The sequence below is a fragment of the Cyrtonyx montezumae genome, unplaced genomic scaffold (assembly GCF_038088225.1).
Source record: "Cyrtonyx montezumae isolate F1298 unplaced genomic scaffold, pur_monq_1.0 scaffold_8, whole genome shotgun sequence".
NCBI classification, from domain to species: Eukaryota; Metazoa; Chordata; class Aves; order Galliformes; family Odontophoridae; genus Cyrtonyx; species Cyrtonyx montezumae.
The window spans coordinates 39,834,177-39,859,105 of record NW_027072089.1 but is presented as its reverse complement, the minus strand read 5'-3'; the positions used below and the strand labels follow the sequence as shown (position 1 = coordinate 39,859,105).

The 24,929-nt window shown below is 38.6% G+C and overlaps 1 protein-coding gene across 3 annotated transcripts in view; it reads right to left on the bottom strand.

Moving 5' to 3' along the window:
• NOL4 (nucleolar protein 4) overlaps nucleotides 1–24,929 on the bottom strand; it is a 184,526-nt gene that overhangs the window by 134,390 nt on the left and 25,207 nt on the right. For all 3 annotated transcript variants that reach the window (XM_065753446.1, XM_065753448.1, XM_065753447.1), the window contains exons 2-4: nucleotides 13,538–13,687; nucleotides 3,294–3,405; nucleotides 2,686–2,798 (exon numbers count right to left, since the gene is read on the bottom strand). In XM_065753446.1, coding sequence (XP_065609518.1) covers nucleotides 2,686–2,798; nucleotides 3,294–3,405; nucleotides 13,538–13,687 — 375 coding nt within the window. The remainder of the gene's footprint in view (nucleotides 1–2,685; nucleotides 2,799–3,293; nucleotides 3,406–13,537; nucleotides 13,688–24,929) is intronic.

The following is a 24,929-nucleotide window of genomic DNA, read 5'->3' as shown; positions in this document are numbered from 1 at the left end:
TTTTGGAAGCAAAGTTCCCTGCAGTCACATCTCTTGTTGAAAGGGGATGGCACTGTAAAATGCCATCCAAGAGTGAGACAGACAATGCGCAAGGTGATACTGTTCTGCACCATCACTCCACTACAATGTCAAATACTGAAACAAGCACAGCTTGTTTTTTATGTCGGGTTTTTTGTTTTGTTTTGTTTTGTTTTTAAAGGAATGGAAGAGTGAGGGCTTCTCTTGTGGGCACTTCTCTACGTTGCCTGGATGGGGAAGGAAACACCACAGCACAACTACAGCACAGTAAATATCAGGAACATTCCCTTGCATGAGAGCTGGGGAGAGGTGGTGGCCACCATGCTCTTGCTCCAGACATATGGGGTCATGATGCACACTGAGCTGGCTCTGGGATTTAGCAAAAATGTGTTCTGCTTTCTCAAAGAGCAAGATCAGGACACAGATTTCTCCAGACCTTCTGGAACACCGTGACTCTATTAAGGCACAGTGGTAATTCTCATTTGTCCCTGCAGGACTCAGCAAGCAGCAGCTTTCACTTCCTCATTCTGAGGCTGGGCTATATATATGGGCTCCCAGTCAGGCAACTGATACTTGCATAGGTATAAAACACCACACATAGGCAGACTTTTCTTTGCTTATGGAAGTGAGTGGAATATCTCCACCTCACCTTATGAACTATATAAAACTAATTGTAGGCAGGCATGGGGAGCAGATGCCACTGGCCTCTTTGTACCAGTTGCAGCGCCTCTATAAATTCCCACACGTAGATGACTTCTCCTGTTAGATTGAGCCTGTTTCCCTTTTGGCTTCAGATGAAAAATGATGAATTGAGAATAAGAGAATTTGGAGACTTTCGATCACTGCGCTGGCTTGTTGTGTCATCCAAGTTCACTCCAGTCTGAATTCCACCCCCACCATAAGAACTGTGTGACTGATGAAACCTTGGAAACAGAGCCTTCCTACAAACCCAAGCATAATTTTAAGTGCAAGAAGCCTTTCTGTTCTGCACCGTAATATTTTCACTGCCACTTCTGTCTCAATGTAAAAAAAATGTACAGTCCAGATAAAAAAACAAATTCTTAGCAAAACTGCTTTGAGAAAAGACATAAATGATTATCTTGAGGACTTCTTTTGTGTCCATTCTGCCCAGGAAAACACAAAATGACCAAAATGCATCAAAAACTACATTTCTCTTCATAAAAACAGCACTGCAGGTACTTCATCCACAGTGACATCAGAGCTACAAAACCAAATCAGGCAGGGAGATACCAAGCAATGTTTCCTACTGCCCCTGTATCTTTGCCACCAGTTCACCTACCTAGATGAAAAAACAGTTTAAACATCAGTCATCAGGCCAGAAGGACTATACCAAAACATTCGGGCTACAGAGACACTGTGGCAGATGGCCCTGATCCATCATGAGTGCCCAACCCTACTGTGAGATGGGTAACTATTCAATGAGGGGAAGTGGGGAAGCCAAAGAGACCTTTAACTCCTAAGGGTGCTACAGGGATAAAACCTCTTACCTCCTGCTGCTTGGAATCCTGCTGTCAGATTCCTGTAAAGGGGCAGCACACAGAGGGGAAACTCCATAGGAGGGAAAGAAAACCAGGCTGTATTTGTGTGTGAGGAACTTCATAAGGGATCTGCGCCCACACCCTCCCCAGTAAAAATAAAAAATAAAAATAAAAAAATAAAACAGGCAAAAGTGAAACAAAAATTCCTAATCTATGGGGCATTTAATAATTCATACATCTCCACCAGTAGCCAATACCTACTTATTACAAAACAAAACCTAGCTGACTCCATAGAAGTCAAGAGTCAGTCAGAGTCTCTGTCATAATCCAGCTGCTAAGGTTGTTTTTGATGATTTTCTTTACTAAAAAATGCCATGTAGTCAGGCAGAAGGACACAGCATGTAGGATTGCTTTTTGGCTGGCACGTAGCTGGGCTTCTAAATATTTGGCAGCTCAAATGGTAAATGAACACATTTCTAGCAAAACGAGTTTATTACAAATAACTTGGTAGGTGGCCTCCAATTGATGAAGTACTTCTCAAGATTTGAGACAAACTGGAATAAATCACAGGAATTATTTTTTAAATAAGAAAACAGCAATTCAACTTAAGTTCTCCCTGAAGAAGCTTAATTCTCAGCCTACTTTCTTCTTTTTCTCTTCTTTTTTTAGCTGAAGTTTCATGAGACAACCCTACTCTTATTTATCAAAAAGCCAAGCTTTTTGCCTTAAAGATTTCAGCTGATGTGGCTAGGGCTTCCATATGTCCCACTAAAACGTGTTGCATCCTGGCTACTAACCTTGAGAGCATCATGGCACTCATTTCAGCTGTAGATGGTGTTGCTTTCTAGAAGCAGACAGTGAAAGTAATTGCTGAGCATAGCACTATGGCTACACTCAGCATCCCCCCTCATCCTTTCTGGTCACTGAAAGGGCACCTTTAGGTTCTTTGAAGCAGTACAGCATATTACCATGGAAGGGCATTAAGTCATGACATTTTCTCTCAAACTGATTACTTGCACATAGCCGTGGTTTGATTTCTATCACTATTGTAGCAATGAAATTATAAAGATGACATCACCATCAACGTTCAGTTCTTGGCTACCACAAAGACAAGCATCAAAGAATACATGAAAAAAGACAAACAAACTTAAAAGATTTCAGTTTGTACCTCATCTTGCTGTGAATTTAGTAGCTGCAGCTTCATGTGTTTCATATAGGCCATAGTAATTGGCATATTGTAATCAATCATACTGGTCACCAGTGTTGGTGGTTTTCCATTATCTGTAATAAAAATATTTATTATGCATTATATGTTAGTTGTGGAGGCTACTTCAGCCTACTCTGCAGTCAAAGTCAGACAGTTATGTCATTCAGTTCTAACTTTGGCATTTTCAATTGCTTGTGGGCTGTACAGATGGAAATCTCCGAAAGAAAAATGAAAATCAAGTTCAAAACCTGAAAAGCGATGAGTTCTAAATGACTACAGCACATGCATCCTATCTATTCCTTATGTTTAAGCCTTCATATAAACATTTCCATAGCAAAATAAATGATTTCCTCCAGATAAAATCATTTTTCTATCGAGGGTGCATATGATATTACACTCCATCCTTCAGCAAAAGCAGAAGATTCAGTACCTTCCAGCTTAAGTAAATGAGATGATCTGACTTACTGAACTAGTCTACCAAATTTTTATGAACCTTCACTTAAGCTAGGAAAATATAAATGGTATTAGAAATAAAATTACTTTACATCTCACTTTGACACTAAAACTACCTTTATGATCTGCTCCATCTGGGTTTAAATGCATTCTTTTCTGGCACTCTGAGCAACTCATTAGAAATCGTGTCACCGCTTCTCTCGGTAGGAAGGCATAGGTCTCTGAAATCTGAAATGAATAACAAAATATAGGTGTTATTATATAAGCTGATTGAACATGATTTAACAGAACTGATCATTATGTTTCCAAATAAGGCATGTTTTCATATACTGCCAGGAAGCACAATGAAGGCATGTTCAGCATACTACGTAGGATTCCAAGAAACATCTGTCCTATCTGCCTACTTATCATCTAATGGCTAATGACAAAATTTAACTTATATCACTGGAACTTTATTTTCTGTTTGTAGGTTGTTTATTTTTCTAGTTTCTTTCTAGCAACAATATTCATGCATAACTGGCACTCCATTGAGGACTGTTTAAAAAAAAAATTAAAAATGCAACCTTTTACCTATAACTAATTAAAAAACATGCTTAATTTGCATGCTCCATTTGTATTGATTATAACAATATGAAGACTGATATAGGAGCCAGTGTATGAGTGATGATGACACTCATTGCAGTCTTAACTCTGTATTTGAAATTTTTTTGAAGACACTCTGAAAAAGCTTGTGATTTTATATTTCAGGGTAAATGAATTGTTGACAGTTACAGAATTCAGGATTCACTCAAATTTAGAGATTCTGCTCCACCATGAGATACCTTGCAACAACAGATTTTTGTCATTTCCTTCTTTCAATATAATCATTCCTTCTAAGCACATACTCACATGTTGTAGATTATTATTATTATTATTTAAACAAGAGAAGAGGAATAATGTATTTCTGCTTTTAAAAACTGTATTTTTCCTGCTTCCCCAACAGGGATATATATATCTTTATAGTCATGTTTGCCTTGCTGAAAACAACTTGGAGGTGATGGTGCCAAGTTGAAAATGAGCCAATAGCATATTCTGATCACAGATAAAATAAAACTAACTATATTAAACATATGGCCAACAGATCAAGGAAAGTTAATATACCTCTCTACTCAGCGATAGTAAGGTAGCAGGTGGAATATTGTGCCTGGTTTGCCCCTCCACAGCTCAGGAAGGCATCTGAGAAGGCTCAGTGGCACGTCAAGAAAAGATACCTCAAGAAAAGACGCCTGATTTCCACTTATGTACCTTTACTGTAAAACTGGCAGCAGGATTCAATTTCCTATCAAGATGCTATGTTGATCCAAGTCTACATAAGAAGTTCAGAAAGATGGAGATGGGATATATGAAAGTATGCATACACAAAGTACAAAATACTTTATTTAACTGTATGTAAATGGGATTAAATATTACGCAAGTCATTCAAGTTTCTCACAAGGATGCTTAAATGAAAGTGAATGGCCTGTTTTATCTCATAGGCATTCCTTCTCGGTTCCTTGTCTATGTTGAAAGTAATGTTCCCTAAAACTCCATGGACCAGAAGACAATATCACTGATATTCAGTAAATAAGGGAATTTTATATTAGTGCTTCTTCACATGATATCAGCTTTGTTTATAAAAATATGAGAAATTATGTATTGCAAAATAAGAATGTGAATTATACCATCCCATTCATGCTATTGTTGTTTGAGCTGTTTATTGATGCTGGGTGTTTTATATAACATAAATCTTATTGGGAGGTGGGGTGAATGGGGCTTATTATATAAGCAAAATTTGTTCTGTGTTGAGAATTGCTACAGATTTTCTCTGGGCCTGAAACAATTTATCTGAAAATGAAAGCACTTAACTGAAAATCTTTTTAAAGGGAGATCCTACCAAAAAGTTATTTCAGATAACTTTTCTTTTTTTATACCACTAAACAAATTTTCAGTTACCCTTCTAGTTTCAGAAATATTGCTCATTCACAGTCCCTGTGGAACAGGGAAAGAACTTAAAATCAGCTAGAAATTATCATTAAGAAAACTGGTAAGTAAGTGTACATATGTAGAAACCTCTCCCTCATAACATTTAACACATTTAGCACTGTATTGAAATTAATGGAGCTTACCCATGGATTCATTAGTTACCTGCATTTGATAGGAATGCTCCATTTATTCCAATCAAACATCTCTGTCAAAATTCCAGTTCTGCTCAAACAAGACAAAAATTCTCCATGGAAAGCAAGTGAGTTAAGTCCCAGCTTCAATAGGTATGCTCCACTGACTATAATGGAACCAGGTTTTATATCTATATTTATCCATATGGCAGATGCTTGTGTCTCCAACTTCCCACTACAACACAGTTTTAAGGATGCCCTTCCGTAAATAACACCAGTTTTCAGCAACTTCCTCCCTGTTTACTTTGTAATTTGAATTAATCACTCACAGGCCAAGATTTCAGCTTGTTTAAATTGGCATAACACAGCAGACTCACAACTTTTCTTATTCTTGCCACTTGAATATATACAAAGATCTCTTTTCAGTGCCAGAAAGATTAAAAAAAAACAACTCTCACATCTCAGCTATGCAGACTCCCTTTTGCTTCTCTTATTGAAGAAAAGCATCTCTACTTCATGAGATGAAGATAGTGGCTTGCTAGCTCTGGCCATGCTCTAAACCAGCTGGCTTAGCACCACCAATGTCCTAAAAGCTCTCTAGAACAAAGTTGAATAAAAAATTCTGTATTTTACCCCTCAGTTAAGCTTAACGCCAATGCTCAAGTTTGTGCTTATGTAGGCTGTGTTACTGGCTTGCATATATTTCAGAGACCAATGACACTTTGTAACTAACTATATAGAAATACCTTAGTGGTCCAACTTCATCAGGAAAAAATGTTTTTTTATCCTCTATTCTATCTGAAAGAAAGCAATAATGACTCAATCCTCATTGCCTTCAGCGGCAATGTTCTTCTCAAGGCCATTAGCTAACAAAAACTGTAGCCAGACTATCCCATTTAGTGATGCCCTGCAATAAAAGAACAGTATCATATTGCAATTCCATTTAAAAAAAATGTAGGAAAAGAAGTCAGAATTGAATTGGGAGATATTACATGATTTGCATTCACACACTTGTGACACATACTTCTGGCTATGATTTACAGCAAACTGGTCATGTATATGTTTATATAAATCAGAGAACAAGTATTGTTTATGCATCATACTGGTAAAATATCCCAGAATTCGTCTGACTAGCCATACTGATAAAATATTCCAGAGTTCATCCCCAGGCAGCCTGTTCCAATGCCTCACCTCTCTTTCAGAGAATATTTTTTTCCTAATCTAAACCTCCTCAACACAATTTAAGGCCATTGCTTCTTGTCCTATTGCTAGTTACCTGGGAAAGCAGGCCAACTCCAACCTATCTACAGGTGTGGGGAGGTAGGGGGTCACAGGATCCCCCAGAGAACATAGATATCAACCCTTTCAAAATATCATCCAGCAACAGAAGCCTTCTAAATCTGGAACTGGTCTGCATGCTATCTATTGGATCCCATGCAGAACACAACTACGAGAGGGAATTAATCAAGTATCTGAGCATGTAATCGGATTCATATTGGAGCTAAGTGAAGTATGCCCTAAGTATCCATGAGAACTACACTTCCTTCCCAGTGCATCGCTGCAGGCAGAGAAAATGGGCAAAGTGAACTTCATGTTCCCCAGTGTTCAGATGATTTAAGGGCAGGATGTTGTGATGATATAGCTTTCAGAGCTCCATTTTTATTTGGAAAATTAACAAGCACTAAATTGAAGGCAGATTTTAGGACACATATGGCAGAGTAGGAAAGACAAGTGTGAGGAGAGAGAGTGAAATATTGCAAGTGAACCTATTAACCCCTAAAGCATTAACACAGAGAATGTATGTGTAGTCTGGAAGACATGATGTGTCAGAAACGGGAGAATTTTTGTTGTGCATGTATATTTTTTTAATTAAGGATGATGAGGGAAAGGGAGATGATCCAAAGAAAAACTGAAAGAGAGAGACATGTAGGGAGAAGAAAATGACAATCTGTCCTGGGCCAACAGCCATCAAACCAGGAGGCAGAAATTGGTTTCTTGACGACAGGAGTGCAAGCCAGACAAGGAAAGTCCTCTCCTCACTTCAGCAAGAGGTCAGGATAAAAGGCTGATGTAGGAAAGCATACATATTATTGCCAAGAGTTTTATCAAGAGCTCACTACCTTACTATATTGGGGAAAATGTTCTCTCTCATACACAACTTTACCTTCACAGCTCTGCTTCCTCCCCACATAACAAGACTGTCTTTCTGAGAGGGAGGGAATGTGGAGCATCTGTTAGCTGGTTTGCTGCCAGGGCACTCAAAGCTTGCCCTTTGCAAAAAAAGAAAAAGAATAATAATAATAATAATTAAAAAAAATGCAGAAACAAGACAGAAGGATAAAAGTGCACAGGGCATGGATGCTTCACCTTGCACAAAGGACTCGTGCTGATACAAGTATACGTGTTTAGACCCTATGCATACTTCATATTCATCTGCTTCCTCAAGCACAGTATTTGCCCTGGACGGAGACCAGCTAGGCCACAAACCTTCTTAATTGTACTTGATTGAGGAAGTTGTACTGGATGGAAATGATGTTATTTCATAATGCTACCTGTCAAAAAATTCTTCCCAGGGAAAACACATTCAGTGTGATGCTTAAAGGGGACTTGTAAACACATTCTTGGTTTGAGAGTGGAAAAAAGTCACATTGTTTTTCACAATTTGAAGAATATTTTTCTTACTTTGACAGAACAACATGTATTAATGCAAGAACTGGATGAAGAACAGGACTCCAGATATTCCCCAGACCTAATAGACTCCTGTTTTTCCTCAGATGTTATATGTTTATGTACTATGTTTCTGGTGAGTCTTGCCTCTAGCTACTTTCCCTTGACACATCAATATGTCCCACAAGTTTTACAAGCCTACTTCTCTTCCAGCTCATCATTCTGCTGCTCTTTCTTCATTCATGGGCTGGGAATTTTATTAACCAACCCATTTCTCCTGAAACCTTTGCTCACAACTCAGGTTAACTGCAAAAGTGTTTCAAGACTTTGCACTGAGACAGTGCAGGCACAACAGGCAGACATCAGATCATTATTCACATGTTAAAATATTCAAGTGCAAGGAATTTCAAGAGTTTAAGGTGGCTGCAAGACTTCTGTAATCTGTTCTTGAGTAGACAATTCACTTAGTTACAGTAAACTCTCTCCAAATGTAATACACAAAGGTGAGACACTTCACAGTTTATTGTTTAAATGTCATTTATCTATATATCTATCTTTTTTAAGAATAATAAAGGAAAGTAAAATCTATTCTTAAAATCAGGATTTGACCACTAAATTAGACTAACTGTACTCAAGAGCTGGATCTGTGAGGAAGGTTAGGGTTAGGAGGCAGAGATGGTTTGCTTCCTCAAGCTCACCAGAGCCATTTCAATTTCTTGAAAAATTTAAGGTTCCTTCTTTTTCTCCCAGTTTGAACCAAATCACAGTTTTTTATGACTTCTGCAATGCATTGTTCCTGAAATGATAACTTTTTCCATTTGCTCCCACCTTCTATATTCCACTCAGCACTTGAATTTAAATCTCATATAGAGCTGAGTGGTTTAAATCAAGATGCGTATCTCAACAAAGGCACAGAGAAGCTAGCCATGCACTTGTTGCCTTATTAAGCTGTACAAATTCTCATGAACATTTCTGTCCTGTGTGTCCCTGTCCCCAGTTTGGTACAGCAACTCATGCCTCAGGGCCTGATTTCTACTCACACCCAAACAGACCTTTAGGACACAGAGAGAAATGTACTATCTCAAAGCAAAGCAGTTCCTCTAGGGTGCCAAGCTGTACAAAAGTGCAAGCAGAGCCACCCCTCTGAGGATCCTCTGTACTTCCTCCTGACTGCTCAGATAACTTCTCTAGGCCACACCCGTCACTCCTCTGTAATGCCTGGCTTCCTAGATAATCTGAGGGGAAAAAAAAGGAAGGGCAGGCACTTGTTTGGGCACAACTGCTGTCCTTGGCACCAAGGAACACATTGCTTTCTTATTCCCAGCCAACTGTCCTCCTGCTGAGCCAATGACTTGGCCTTGTATCCCATATCCTGCCTTGTGAGGGAATTATCTCCCAGATCAAGGCCCTCCTGTTTGTAAACTTCCCTGGGAACTGTGGAACTAATCAGAATTATAAATGTTGTATTAACTAGTCCCTTCACTCTGATGTATTTCAATAGTGCAACGCTCTGTATATAATTTAAAGGCATGAAAACTCTTGGTTTCATTTCATGTATCTAAGTCAAGCGTTTTTTTTTTACTAGTGTAAGTCTACCTACAGGTACAGCTATGCTGGCAAGGAACAGAAGTCTATCAATCCTATACTGTATACAAGTCAAGCCCTTGAAATGAGCATGAAACCTGCTAGTTAAATGGAAAGCTCACTCTTTTTTTTATGTATTTTCAAGGTTACTCTACCACATAAACCACAAAGAATTTGTACAGTTCCCTTCTCACGTGTTAGTGCACAGAGGAGAATGAACTGGGAACTTCTAATCTTGAATACTGAAGCACAGATGCTTTCTTAACTAATCTGTAGAAATTGTGCCAAGAAAACTTAAAGTTTGAGTTTGCTACATTGCTACACGATGAAAATGTAAAAGCTCCCTTCCAATATGCTGATCTTTTAAAATTACCATATCCTATGTACCTTTCTGTACAGCACCTCCACAGAAAGTCCCCCAGAAACCAGCAGCAGAAACACCATTCATTTTCACACAGTTTACATAAACAACTCACTTAAGATTACAGAATTGGTAATTGAGTCTGTAAGCTGTTCTGAACATATTTTTTGAGAGAAATTCTGATATCTTTGAGCACTCCAGCATCTGGGGAAACACTATCAAAAACAAAACAGGCTCTACCAATTCCAAATTTGTTACTCCATATAAACGAAAACAGTGGTTAATTAAATTACTTCTGACAATTTCATTACCTTTCTAACCATGCTTGAATAATATTCAAAGTTCTGGATAAAGCAGTTTCTCAATTGCAATAGAGATTTATGCATATATAAAATTAATAACTCAAAACTACTATATTGCAGTCCTTAGAACTGTGCCATGTATTTTTTTAGAACTACTTGGGTATGAATGATCTATGCATTACAGAAGTTTCACAATTTTTACCAAAAACATGGTGGCTTTCTTCCCATCATTTTTTTCTGTTGAGACATTCTAGTTGTCCAGAGAGCAGAAGCAGTGTGATCATCACATGTCAGCAATTATGAAAAACAAATTCAAAGAACCACAGAATCATAGAATCATAGAATGGATTGGGTTGGTAGGGACCCTAAGGATCATAAGTTCCAACCCCCCAGCAACAGGCAGGGTTGCCATCTGCTAAATCAAGTATTAGATCAGATTGCCCAAAGCCCCATCCAACTTGCTTGCCTTAAACACCTCTAGATTCAAGGCATCCACAGCCTCTCTGGGCAACATGTTCCAGCACCTCACCACTCTCTCAGTAAAAAACTTCCCCCTCATGTCTAATCTAAATCTCCGTTCCCTTAGTTTAAATCAATTCCCCCTTGTCCTATCACTCATGTAAAAAGTTTGATTTCCCTCATGTTTATAAACCCCCTTTAGATATTGGAAGGCTGCAATGAGGTGTCCTAACAGCCTTCTCTTCTCCAGGCTGAACAAGCTCAGCTCTCAGCCAGTCTTCATAAGAGAGGTGCTCCAGCCTCTGATCATCTTTGTGGCCCCCCTCTGGACCCTCTCCAACAGCTTGACATCTTTCCTGTATTGGTCCCACACCTGGACACAAATGGGGCCTCACAAAAGAAGAACAGAGGGCAACAATCACCTCCCTCACTTAGCTGGCCACTCATCTTCTGATGAAATTCCAGATACCATTGACCTTTCCAGGCTGCAAGTGCACACTTCTGGCTCATGTTAAGTTCTTCATGAACCAGGACCCCTAAGTCCTTCTCAGATGACTCTCAAGAATTTATTTTCTCAGTTTGTATACATATCTGGGATTACCTTGACACAAGAGCAAAACCTTTCACTTTGCTTTCTTGAACCTCATTAGGTTTGCAAGGGCCCACCTTTCAAGTTTTTCAAGGTCTTCCTGGATGGCATCTCTTCCTTTTGCTTATCAATTGCAATTGTAGTGTATAGTTGGTGAAACACCATCCCTGTAAAAATTGTTCACTCAAACTATTTGGTCAATGCTTATGCATAATGTATACATTCACAGAAGTCAACCATGATTCACTTTTGACTTGTGAATAAAGAAGCAAGACTCAATTAATCATGTTTCCAATTCACTTAATAAAATTAAGATCTGCCAAAGTACTTCTGTTTGATTTATAAAGCTCTTAGGGTATCGTTTTTGTAAGATTATTACCCAAGACACTACCTCTTTCCTTCTGCTGCATCACAGAAGGAGATACTGTGTGGCTTTCTGGAACAGACTGACACTACTGCTTACCATTTTTAGTGTGAGTATTTTTATTGACAGGACCAGTAAAGCAGCATGTGTTTCCCCTGGTGGTCTGGCAGAATTTGAGGCCTATTTATCTAGCCTAATTCTTATCTTGGGACAGACAGCAAGAATTGATATTAGTTTGTTCTAGAGTCTTTTTTTTTCTTTTTTTTTTTTAATCTATGGAAATATTTAAAAATTATACATGTGAATCCTGTCCTTGAGAAATACGATTCAATGCCTTAATAAACTAATAAGCAATAAAATGAATAGAAAAATATTATTGACTTTGGTAATGATACGAAAACTTACATTTGCACACATTGATTATCATCTCATAGCAATGTAATAAGCTCATGTCTCAATCAGAATAAAAGTTACTATCAAATGAAAGTACCGTGTAGGCTACTGAGCCTGTTCAAATTGCTCAGAAATTATACTACTTGTCTTCCCTGCTGTTTACAATGAATTCTTACCTGAATCATGGGATTCTTACTGTAGTAAATATTATGCTTTGTAAATATTGTACAGTAGTAAATATTTATAAATATTTACAGTACTAAATATTATACCAAATATATGCATTTGTAGGATTATGACTTAAAGCATTCTACTTACAGCTGACAACAGTCCTTATACCTGTATCTTATTCTACAAAGTTTGTGACCTATACCTTTGAACAGCTTACCAAAGTAAAACAAAACAGAAAGATAAAGGTCAGTGAAAACATTACTATTCTAATGCTTTCTAAAACATAAGACCAAGTATCAAAATGGCTGAGGTGACAGATGAAAATTAATTTAGACAGTTTGTGTTTGTTCATCCTGAAATATCACTCCAAGCCATACAAAGAACACCCAGATGACTGGTGTCTTCCTTGATATATCTACTTTGAGGTCAATACAGCTGGGAACAAATTATAAGAAACCTTGCCAAGAGCTTTTCCCACAACAAACTGTCTGAAATAGCCAATAAATAAAATATACCTTAAGGGATTCAGAGAGACGTAGTAAAGATTGTTATATACCTGAAAAAATAGTACTGGAAAAACAGCTATTTCTTACAACTAAAGTTTGAGATGTTAGAAACATAGACTGCCCACGCATTTTGCTGGCCTTACACTAAAAATGGCTAGCATGACTTCAGATCACTTTTAAGGTTAAGAGCACTGTATTCAGGGCGACATATCACCTCAGTACCCCCAGCCAAACCCCTGACACTCCCAATCTCACTGAAGCCATTGCTGAAATTCACATGGGTGCCCTGTGTTCCAGCCAGGGTGGAAGCAGCTGTGGCTTGGAGGCTTCCAGAAATATTCAAGATTTGAAAACATTACACCATTAAGGATATTTGTCAGCAGCAATAAACTATAAGGAAATTTCATATGTGGAAACACGACACCCCATTTAGCAAAACTGCGCCAATACCTTTTAAGTCTCCTTTCAGATTTCATCCATTTAATAGCAACTTGTTAATAGAGTTATTAGAGAAATTGTCAAACCATTACAGAAATAATAAATTCTATTCTTGTATCAGTATGAACATCACTACCGAAGTCAATGGATCTGGCCAAGGATCCAATGCATAGGAAGTGTGGCCTTCCTGATTACCAAGCTGTATTTTGGCATGCATTACTGAAAGTAAGTGCCTCTGAAATAAATTTGAGGGTGTAGTTTGCAGTATTAATCTAGCTGGGAAAAACAAAACAAAACAGAAATTGAATGCTATGTGACTAAATCCAAATAATCATGCATCTACAGACTGATGTTCACTTCTAGATGTTTGGTTGTTGTCTTTTTTTGTACTTACTGCTTTATACGTTCTCTTCTGACCAGCATGTTTTCTGATTTGTTCTCCATTAGGCCCAGTTTCAACATGCATGGAATAGATAATGTCAAAGAAATCTTCTACCACGGCTACCCGCCGCAAAGACAGCTTCTCATCTACACCTACTCCATCCTGAGAAGAAAAAAATAGAGAAAGAAAAATATAAGGAGGAGAGGATAAACAGGTAAATGTTCATCACGGGACACATTCTCCTCTAACAACAGTGAGTTAAAGACCCTACCATTGGGAACTGAAGGCCACCCACCCCGTGCATGACAGAAAGAGTAATGTAAAAAATCTGTATGATCAAAAGGATCAGATCATATTATACCATTCCTTGCAATCAGCTCATTTTGCCAGTATAGGATGTTTGGTCTCTTGACAGAAAGTGGTCTTTCACTGCAGTATTTTAAAAATGAAACAAAAAGTACTCATGCTTGTTTATCCAAACGCACAAACAACATTCAAAGGCAGAAGCGATTCCCATCACGTGGCACAGAAACACATTATGTGGTTGTTAATAAGAATCCAAGAGCTTTTATCCTCTCATTCCCCTCCCAGTAAATCTGTACCAAGCATCTCATAAAGGTATTTAATAAAGGGTTATAATTTGCAGGTGACAGAGCTGACTGTAATTATGAATACAAAGAAAGTTGTTACAAACACATTTACTGCCAGAAAATCTGCTTGAAAATTTACTACAGGAAGATGCACCACACTATGAGGAAAAGAAAGGGATATTTTTGTTTAGGTTTTTTGTTTTTTACTCAGAGGTCAGATTGGAATGAGGGACAGAAAAGTGAGTGACACTACCATACGATTCCTAAGCTGAAGACTTCTAAACAGAGAGAAGCCTCAGTGGCTCTGAAATTAATCACTGCCATTCAATTCATGCCTTTTAAATAGGACTGTCCATAAGAGGTTGTCTTTTTTTTCACAGCTGTCTGTGAATGCAGAGCCAGGAACTGGGACTCTTGTTTTTCCAGGGCAGGCAGCTATCAAGCAGGATATGTTTTGTAATACAAGTATGTGAGGAATAAAATGAGAATGACCCATTCACTTGCAATCCGTCACATTCTTTAAATATAGATCTCAGAAGGCAACAATGTCACTTACCCTTCGAAGTGCATTTTAAACAATAAATGCTATCAAAACTTAACACATTTGATAATGTCATTACTGCTGCTGTAAGTCATGCCACAAAAAAAAAAAAAAAAAAAAAAAAAAAACTACTGATTTACATTTACCCTTTTGTAAGCAAATGCAATTGTTGCTGTTGTGACCAAATAAAGATGCAAGATGAGAAATGAAAATACAATTACATACAATTTCAAGTTGCTGCCCCAAACTCTAATAACTTCCTGGTAATCCATCCCAGTAAGTTTGCTGGATGAGGACAAATACAATTTTTTTTCTTGTAATTGTGTTCCAGCCCACATACTTTTATTTTTCACAAAGTTAATAGAATGAACCCAAATAATCCCAATGGCTCCAAAGGGTCCCCAGAATGAGAAAGGGGCACTTACACATCACTTGCAGTGATAGAGAAAATGACAATATATCTACAGCATAGCTTTCTAAAAGTGCAAGATAGTCTCAGATTAGGTGGTGGTAATATTCTACTGGTCATACAAGCTTGTGCTGTTCTGCTCCATTATGCCCCTACCACTTCCCAGCCTTCTTCAAAGAAGTCCCCTACCCAAAGCTAGATACTTTCTACCATCCATTCAGCAGTCTGCGCTCTCTGTCTCAGGAAAGCTGGGATGGAGCAGAACTCCCTCACATACATGATAAGAGGATTGCCATAGTTCAGCAAGGAAGGAGAGTGGCAGTTATGACTGTGTTTAGGGAGGAGGAAAGATGAGGAATTCACAGTCTCCTCCAAAGGTTAAATCCTCAGAGAGATCATCTGGGAAGAAGCGTTTAGAGACAATAGAGATGCTCCTGTCCCCTGAGAAGTTCCTAGAATTTCACTAACCACCTGCTCAAAAATTCTGTGGCATCATGCCAGGTTCTAGTATCAGCAACATTAAGAGTTTTCTTTGTATTGCTCTTCATTGCTGTGCATTATTTAAGAAAAAAAATAAAAGCTTTAGAGTTCGGACCATCAGAAAATCAAGATTTTCGCTGCTTTAATCTTTAGGGGAATTCACAGGAGATTTCTGCGGGGGGGCCATCCTCAATCATTACTTTCACACCACCCAAACGGCTCAGTGGGATCCCTAATGATTTCAAATTCTCTTACTATGACGACAGTGTTATCTCATGCCGCTCACAGAGCTGTCAGAAGTTTATAGTGTTGATTAACTGATAAAGATTTTATCTGCTTATTACTAATGAGTTTTGTTTTAGGAAATTTCCTGTGGGGGAGCTCTCTTTTTTAATTAAAGAAAAATGCATTACAACAATGTTAATTTAAAACCTGAGAAGCCACATCAGCAAAGCTGACACATACAAACATTAGGAATGTATTCAAAGAAGTACTTCAAAATGGAAATCCATAGAATCAAGAGAGGACTCCCCAGAGAAGGTCATGCTGTCAGGGGAGTTCGACTCTAGAGGTCCCTTCCAACCCCTACAATTCTGTGATTACCCCATCCAGAATCTTCTTGTGTTCCTCTAGGGGTAAATGCACCTGCTGCTTCCCTAAAGTGCCTGTATACCAATGCATGTAGCATGGGAAATAAACAGGATGAGCTGGAGATGTGTGTACTGTTGCAGGGCCATGATCTCACTGCAGACACAGAGATGTGGTGGGACAGCTCGTATGACTGGAATGCTGCCATTAAGGGATATGTCCTTTTTTTGGAAAGAAAGGCTGGGGAAGCAAGGTGGAGGAGTTGTGCTTTATATGAGAGACCAACAACTAGAATGTAATGAGCTCCACCTGGGAGAGAGTACAGAATGTGTGGAGAGCTTGTGGGTGAGAATTAAGGGCTGCCCTTTAATTCAGATATGGCTGACATCATTGTGAGGGTGTACTACGGGTCACCAGATCAGGAGGATAAAGTCAATGAGGCCTTCTACAAGCAGCTGGAAGGAGCCTCACAATACTGTGCACTGGTTCCCATGGGGGGACTTCATTCATCCAGAGATCTGTTGGGTAAACAGCACAGCCAGGCACATGCATTCAAAATGGTTTCTGCAATGCATTGAAAATAATTTTCTTACACAGGTGGTGGAAGAGCCAACAAGGTAGGACGTGCTTCTGGACCTTGTTCTTTCCAACAGGGATGGGCTTGTTAGGGATGTGAAGGTAGCGGACAGCTTGGGATGAAGCAATAAAGAGATGGTGGAGTTTAAGATCTTGAGTGGAACAAGTAAGGCAAGAAGTTGGATTGCTACCCTGGGCTTTCAGAGAGCCAAATTCATTCCTTTTCCAGGATCTACTTGGGTTAGAGTGCTTGAAGGTAAGGCTACCCCATGAGAGCAGAGCAACATTTAAACACAACACTACTTCCAGGCTCAAGATGGATGCATCCCTAAGAGTAGAAAATCAGGGAAGGGAGGCAGGAGACCTGCATGGATGAGCAAAGAGCTCATGTATAAAATCAAAGGGAAGTACCTGGGAAACTACAAGCCAGTCGGCCTCACCTCTGTCTCTGGAAAGATGATGGAACAGCTTGTTCTAGATGCCATCTCCAAGCAATTGGAAGAAAAGAAAGTCATCAGGAATAGTCAGCATGGATTCACCAAGGGAAAATTGTGCTTGACCAATGTGGTAGCTTTCTATGATGGTATCACCAGCTGGGTAGATGGGGGAGAGCAGTAGAAGTCATGTACCTTGATTTCAGCAAGGCTTTTGGTACTGTCTACCATGACATCCTGATAATGAAGCTGAGAAAGTGTGTGGGATAGACAAGTGGATGGTGAGGTGGGTTGAGAACTCGCTGACTGACTGAGCTCAGAAGGTGGTGACTGGAGGTGCACAGTCTGGTTGGAGACCTGTGACTAGTGGTGTTCCCCAGGGGTTAGTGCTGGGTTTGGTCTTGTTCAATATCTTCATCAGCGACCCTGATGAGGGGATAGTGTCCACTCTCAGTAAGTACAGCAACAATACAAAGCTGTGCTGCCATTCTACGAAGCCTGAACAGACTGGAGAGCTGGGCAGCAATAAACCAGATGATGTTTAACAAGAGCAAGTGTAGAGTCTTGCACCTGGGAAGGAATAACTGCAAGTATCAATACAGGTTGGTAGATGACCTGCTGGAGAGGAGCTCTGCAGAAAAGGACCTGGGTGTCTTAGTAGATGACAGGCTGGCCATGAGCCAGCAGTGTGCTCTGGTGGCCAAGAGGGCCAATGGGATCCTGTGTTGCATTAAAAGAAGCATGACCAGCAGGTTGAGGGAGGTGATCCTTCCCCTCTACTTTGCCCTGGTGACACCTCACCTGGAGTACTGTGTCCAGTTCTGGGCTCCCCAGTACAAAAAAGAAAGGGATCTCCTGTAGAGAGTCCAGCAGAGGTCCACAAAGATGATAAAGGGCCTAGAGCACCTCACCTTTGAGGAAAGGCTGAGTGAACTGGGTCTATTCAGCCTTAAGAAAATAAGACTCAGAGGGGATCTTATTAGTATTTATAAATATCTTAAGTGTAGGAGTAAAAAAGATAGAACCAATCTCTTTTCAGCAGTCTCGGGGCACAGGACAAGGGGAAATGGCCATAATCTTGAGCATAGGAAGTTCTGCACCAATATGCAAAGGAACTTCACAGTAAGGGTGACGGAGCACTGGCACAGTCTGCACAGAGAGGTGGTGGAGTCTCCTTCTCTGGAGACATTCAAGACCTGTCTGGACACCTACCTGTGCAACCTGGTCTAGGGAGCCTGTTTTGCAGGGGATTGGACTCAGTGATCCCTGGAGATCCCTTCCAACCCCTACAATTCTGTGATTCTGTGAAATTCTTTTTGCTGTTGTTGGTGGCCATGTGTGCAGTGTTCTTTTTTTGGTAGTCCCCCTCCCCCCTCACTGGTCTTTGAGACCCAAAGGGAGGTAGGCATGATATGACTGTGTTCTTCAGGTTGCGTTTCACTCAGCTGACTATAGAAGTAAGCATCACTACTACTTTTAAAAATACAAGGAAGTAAAATCTGCACAAACTCTTTGTCATGCCCTTTAATTGAAATGCCAGAAAATGAACACAAACTTTCAAAATCTACTTAGTCAGAAATGATAGGAAAAAATGGTGTACACTGAGTGGAAACTTCTTCAGGAGAGACAACAGTATCATTTAGCAATTATACTTGTAGTTTCATTGGAAATGAATCTTGTTGGACCTGGGCAATGATTCGGTCAGGATTCATTCTGCATAGTGCTGCATAAGGTGATAAGGCAGACCTTGTTTCAGAAAGCCTGCAATGTTGAAAAGGTGCTGAATTGCCGTGAGTAGGCTGTTAAGTACATCTGCCAGTGCTCTGCAGAGATGTAAGCTCTAACTGCAATACACCAGATGAGTAACCTGAATGAGAATGAGATAGCTATTTACTAAGACTTTAGATATCCCAGCACTGACATTTCAGCAAGCAAAAAGCTGGGCAAACGATACAACCCCAGATCTCCATTTAAAGCATAATGTCTCTGAAGTGGACACAGTTGTATCAGACTTTCCTATCACATGCCATTACATTACACTTTTATCCTGAAATTGCTATTTGATAAAGGCATTAACAAAGCAGGTCTTCTTTATAAGCTGGCTTTGGGTAAAATTTTCACAGTGCCTAAGGGGAAATTTTTTAGCCTCAACTAAGTCTAAAAAGAGACGAATGAGGGAGTACATGATAATGCTATTCAGATGTCTGAAAGGCTATGAAATGTCCACAAGGGACAGGACAAGTAATAGGCTTAAACCACAGCAAGGGAGATTTACATTACACATTAGGAAAAACTCACTATTGATGTGGATAGTCAAGTACAGTAATAGTTTGCCTGGGGAGGTTTTGGGAACTCTGTCACAGGAGGATTTTGAGATCAGGTTAGAAAAGCATCTGTCAGGAACAGTTTGAGTAAATCCTTTCTTGGACAGACCAGATATTAATTGAGTCCCTTCTTGATAACTCAATAACTGAGGTGCCAAAAAAGATCATTTTCAAAATTACCTGGGCACTAACAGTCCTAGAAAAGCAAGAAAAATATTTATCAATCACTGGGTTAATTTTAGGCATCATTTTTGTCATGGCAAGAGTCCAAGTCCAACTCTCGGAGTTGACTTAGGGATAGAACTTTTCACTGCATGCTTCTTTTCAAAATCAGACTCAGACTCTTAAATATTTAGGTTGACTGTCATCCCATTTGTTTCACCTACCATAGAAGTATTTCCTTACTCTAAATCAGTTGCCTCAGACTCCTCTCTGGTCAACAACATATCATTACAAAGCACAAACCATCCTTACAGGAGATGGAACAGTTTCAATCTCAATCAGAACAGTTATTTAATTTTACTCTTTGCATTGCAGATCTCTTGTTTATGTTTATTCCTATGATCTTCCTATGTGCTTAGGATACAGATAAACAGATGTCTCTTTTCATTTTTATCCCTACAAATTATATTTGCACTATGAGATTAAAGTTGTCCAACTTCGTTTAGGTATCTACACAAAAAATACACTAATACGCTTCTGGACAGTACTGATTTTACTGACAGTTAGGCGCCTCTCAAAAACTGCTGAGGATCCCTTTGAACAGGGACACTTGAGTCAATCTCCCTATGGAGATAGAACCTGCAGGGCTAGCAAGGGTAATGAGAAAAAAAGTTGCCAATGATGAAGACAGATAAAACTCCTAGCAAGCAGATCACAAAGATCTACTAAAAATAAAAAAAATAAAAAAACATGAGCCTTTAAAATTAAAGCTAAACAAAAAGAAGTTCTTGCTGTTTCTTGCTTGAGAATACCTGCCATATCTCATGTTGCAGTTCCTAGGGGGAAATAGGACTCATAAAACATCTTCTTCATGAATGAATATAACGATCAGCATCTTTACAATGTTTGAAAAATATCCCTATAAAAATGTGATAGAAAGAAATAGCAAATAAAAGAAAAGGCAAGGTTGGTAGTTCTATAAAAAATGCTCAGGTCTGTAAAAACTTCTGTTGTAAAAACATCAAAGCCGGAAGCATCTACAAAACTTTAGGGGTAGATGGAAATAGCAATCAACCTAAATATTTTGTCACATTACATAAATCACATGCAAATACAAGACCACTTTGAATGCTACAGTATCTGTGTAACACTTTTCTAGTATATACCAGTTTGGATTACAGAGGACATAAAGCACATTCGTGCCATCAAATCTCAGCTGACTAGCATCCACTTTTGCTGTCTTTCACATTTTCAACAGACAGAAAGCAAAGTCTTTTGCTGACTGAAACAGTGTACACTGAATGCACTGTATGACCTTACAAAAATTTTTGCATGTAACCCAGCCACCTTGATAGCTTATACATAAGGAACTCCTGACATGACTGTATGCTAGTGTTTTGTTCTTTTGGGGCCAAACACAAGAAACATTTGTATTGTAAGTGTTAGGATGAACATGTAGTTTATGTGTAATATAATCTTCATATACCTGCCTGCTAAAGTATTATTTAAAATAAATATTTTTTACTGCCTTTATCTGCTTGCTCAGTAGCTGTAAAAATATGAAAATGTAAAAAGATTGATAATCATTTAAGAATATCTCTTGCTACTGTAGAAATGAACAAATTACTTTCATCAGCACATTGATTTGAACTCTCAGGTTATTAATAAAATTCATTTGAATATCTCTGTCCTGTCAGTGTCACAAAAATCTTCAACAGATCAAAACTATCAGTATTTGGCAGAAATTATTAAGTGGCATAAAAATAAATAAATCACTTCTATCTAGTTCCTAATGGAAGTTGCCTATAAGAGCAAAAGGGACATCTATTTTTTGAAATTTATTGTTTCTGATAGTCACTATATGATCCATCTGAACAGCTAATCTCATCTTCTGCCAGCAGATGGAGACAGGAAAAATCAAAGATTCATTAAAGACAGGAATACTCCATTTCCACGGGACAAGTTCTCTCCCTGGAACTTTCAGAGCACTAAACCCTACAATGAATAAAGCAGTAAGCTTGGCTGTGATGTTAATATGTCAAACTTAACTGTGGAGATAAATTTTGAAAATGGAAATAATTAACTGAAAACAGAAAAAATTAACTGAAGTTAAATGGCAAATTAATGTGCCATTTGAGATAACAAACTAAAAAAAAAAAGAACAGATACAAAGTTTAGGATTTTCTTCCTAGCAGAGATTTATGAAAGCTGTAGGAATAAAAGTGCTCTGATTGTCCTGATGGGAGAGTTTCAGAGAGCCAGTAAATGGTAAAAGAGACCAAATCAACACTGAGTTGCTTTTCACTTTGCCTATTGGACCAGTTCAGATGAAGGGAATGTAACAAAGCAAAATCTTTCAACAAACCGTAACAGTTTGATGAGTGATGAGTGCCAAATAAATCTAAAAGATCCTGCCTAAAAGGACTGTCTTACTGAGTAATTTCAGGTGAGGTCATCCTTTGGTGTGAATCACTAGCTCTATTAGATCAAGCTTTAGCAATTACTGATAATGGATTGTGAAACCCAGCTTGCCAAGCTACAAAAGGAAGGTTTGTCACCTTTATTTCCATGAAATGTAGTAGCATGATCCTGGGAATGATTTCAAGATAGATAAGATACCTTCAGAGGTATCTTCAGAAGCCCGTTTGATCTTCTGGCACAAAGAGGATAATAACCCAGTCAGTGTCTCCCAGATAAATATTATAAGCTTTTTCCATATTGGAGAAGGGCAGAAACTTTTTCATTTGGCTTCAGAGAGTTATGGATGGGTAGGCAAACCTACCATCATGAGGGCTAGTGCAGGAGTAGAGCTTAGAAATGAAACATGAGGGCTGTCTACTGTCTCTTGTATCTCCTATTAAAATAAGTACAGATATGAGAAGCACAAAGCTTTTTCAAAACAGAATCCATACTGAACCTGTAGGGAGGACAGACAAAATCCCAGTGATAATTAGAAGCAGACAGAGGCTGCAGGTTACATTCCTTAATCAAGAGCTACTTCCTAACTAAGGTCTGAATGCTGTTCTTCCTCAGCACGTTAAAACTTTTTTTTTTAATTTATTTTTACTTTTTTTTTTTAATTATTTCTTCTTAGACTTTTAAACATTCACTTAACCATTCTCAATTAAAAAATAGGTCACAAGAACAGGCCACATTTTACTATTTGTTAAGTCTATTGACCCAGTCTAATCAAACACCGTGGGTGATATGTAGGTGAGCAAGCAGAGCAGCACAAGAAGAGCAGAACTGCAGAGCGAAGCTGTCAATAACAAGGAGCTGCTTTCACAAGGCATGTATTTCAGGCTGGCTCTAGTCTGGTCCCTGGCACTGGACACCTGCTTCTGGTTGTAACCCACTAGGTGCACACACGCAATAAATGCCAGTTTTCATAGTTAAGTGAATGTAGACAGCTATGTTTCAAGCACACTTTCATTTTCCAAACCAAAGCACCAGTGCAGACACAGCCATAGCATCTTCATTACAACTTGCATTTTTCACTCGTGCACACTGTGATGAATGCTACCCAGATTTGTGAGGAAGATGCTTACATATCTAGCTCAGGGACACACACTGGCTTGGTGTGACTAGGAAGATGCTGAACAAACATATTCTGACACGGAAACCATGCTGCCATATTACTCCCTCCACGTGCCTCCTACGTCAGCAATTTCCTGCCTGCCTAGCCTGCAGAAATGGCAGGTGATGCTTTCATCATTAGATGCACGGTCCCACTGCGCCTGTGTTCTTTTGCTCTTGTGTGTGTGTGAAGTCTGTTTGATTCCACATTTGTTTTTATTTCACAGAAAAAGCAAATTATTGCTTTATTCTGCCCACCAAACTATCTGCAGTTGATATATTTAATACAGAAACAATGAACCCAGGTATTGAGTGCATCATATTTAGTAAAACGTATGTGAAAATTCTGTTCAATCCAGAGCTCGAACTGGATGGAAAGAAAGGAAGCACTTATATAGCACCTCCAGGAAGACTGCAGTTTGCACTTCTGTGTGATTAATGTGAATAAGACTGTAATTTAGCAAGGAATTTAAAAAAAAAAAAAAAGCACCTAGAAAATTCCTGATCTTAGACCATTTTCAATAGTATGTCCAGAGGTCATTATTTAATATGGAAAAGTGACAGCTATTTCCTTCTTTGAAAATGTTAACCAGAATTTTAATTCCTGTTCTCTGAAGAATGTTGTCTGTTTTCTAGTGGGGTGGTTTTCTATTAGAAAGAATTAAATTTTGTCTTTGGAATGTATTCATTTTTTAATACACGTTACAGTTCTGGAAATATTCATTACATTTCACTTGCTCATTTCAAACCCACTGTTTTGTAAGCTACAAGGTAGGACACTTAGCTAGGACGTCAAGGATAACCAAAGAGGAGAAATGCAACTCAGACCACTTTTATCTAAAGTTTTTGCTCTATCTCACATTCATTATCACGAGTTTTAATGCACTTATTTCTTCCTGATGGCTCATTAAAGAACTCATCTAAGTATGAGGAACTTCCAACAACATTTTCTATCATTGTGTGAACTCTAAGAAATACTATTTTTTAAGCTTAAAAAAACTGCCAAGAATTTAGTTGTACCAAGAAACATGATGAAAATGTGTGAAAATTCATCCCATTAAAATAACGTTATCCTTTTATTATAAATGAAACTGAATGTAAAGATAAGTATTAGGATACCAATAACATACGACGTCTTTTGTAAGAATGACAATAATTGTATGTCCCAAACAAGGTTACCAGAATAAAACAACTAATCATTTTTTACTGCAGAAGGTATTATATCAGTGTAAATACTAAAGTGGTCCTGTTTGATATGTTTTGTTGTATTGTTCTGTTGCTTTCTTTTCTTTTTTTCTTTCTTCTTTTTTTTTTAAATTATTGTCTCTAGTATTGTCATCAGCTCAGGAAACAGCAGTGGTAAATCTACAAAAAATATTAACTCTTAACATTACTTTAATGTCTCAAAACTTGCCCAATTATATTTTAAAGTGCGCTATACTTTACAGGTATTCAAGCAGTAGGGGAATGCAATGTAGATCTATAATGCCACCTTTTTTCAGACTGATGAAATGCAACTGCTCTATGCCCGAAGTAACCTAACACTAAAGTATAAATGGTGAGAACTCATTGCTCCAAAGTGCTGCCCATGAAATTAAATGTGTATTTTTGAATTATCTTCCACGTACTCTAGACTGTCTGATGTAAGGGTGTTCCCAGAGGGAGCTTTCTGAATAAATAATGTGATTATGCATGTGCCAAGAGTTACATACTATAATCAGGTT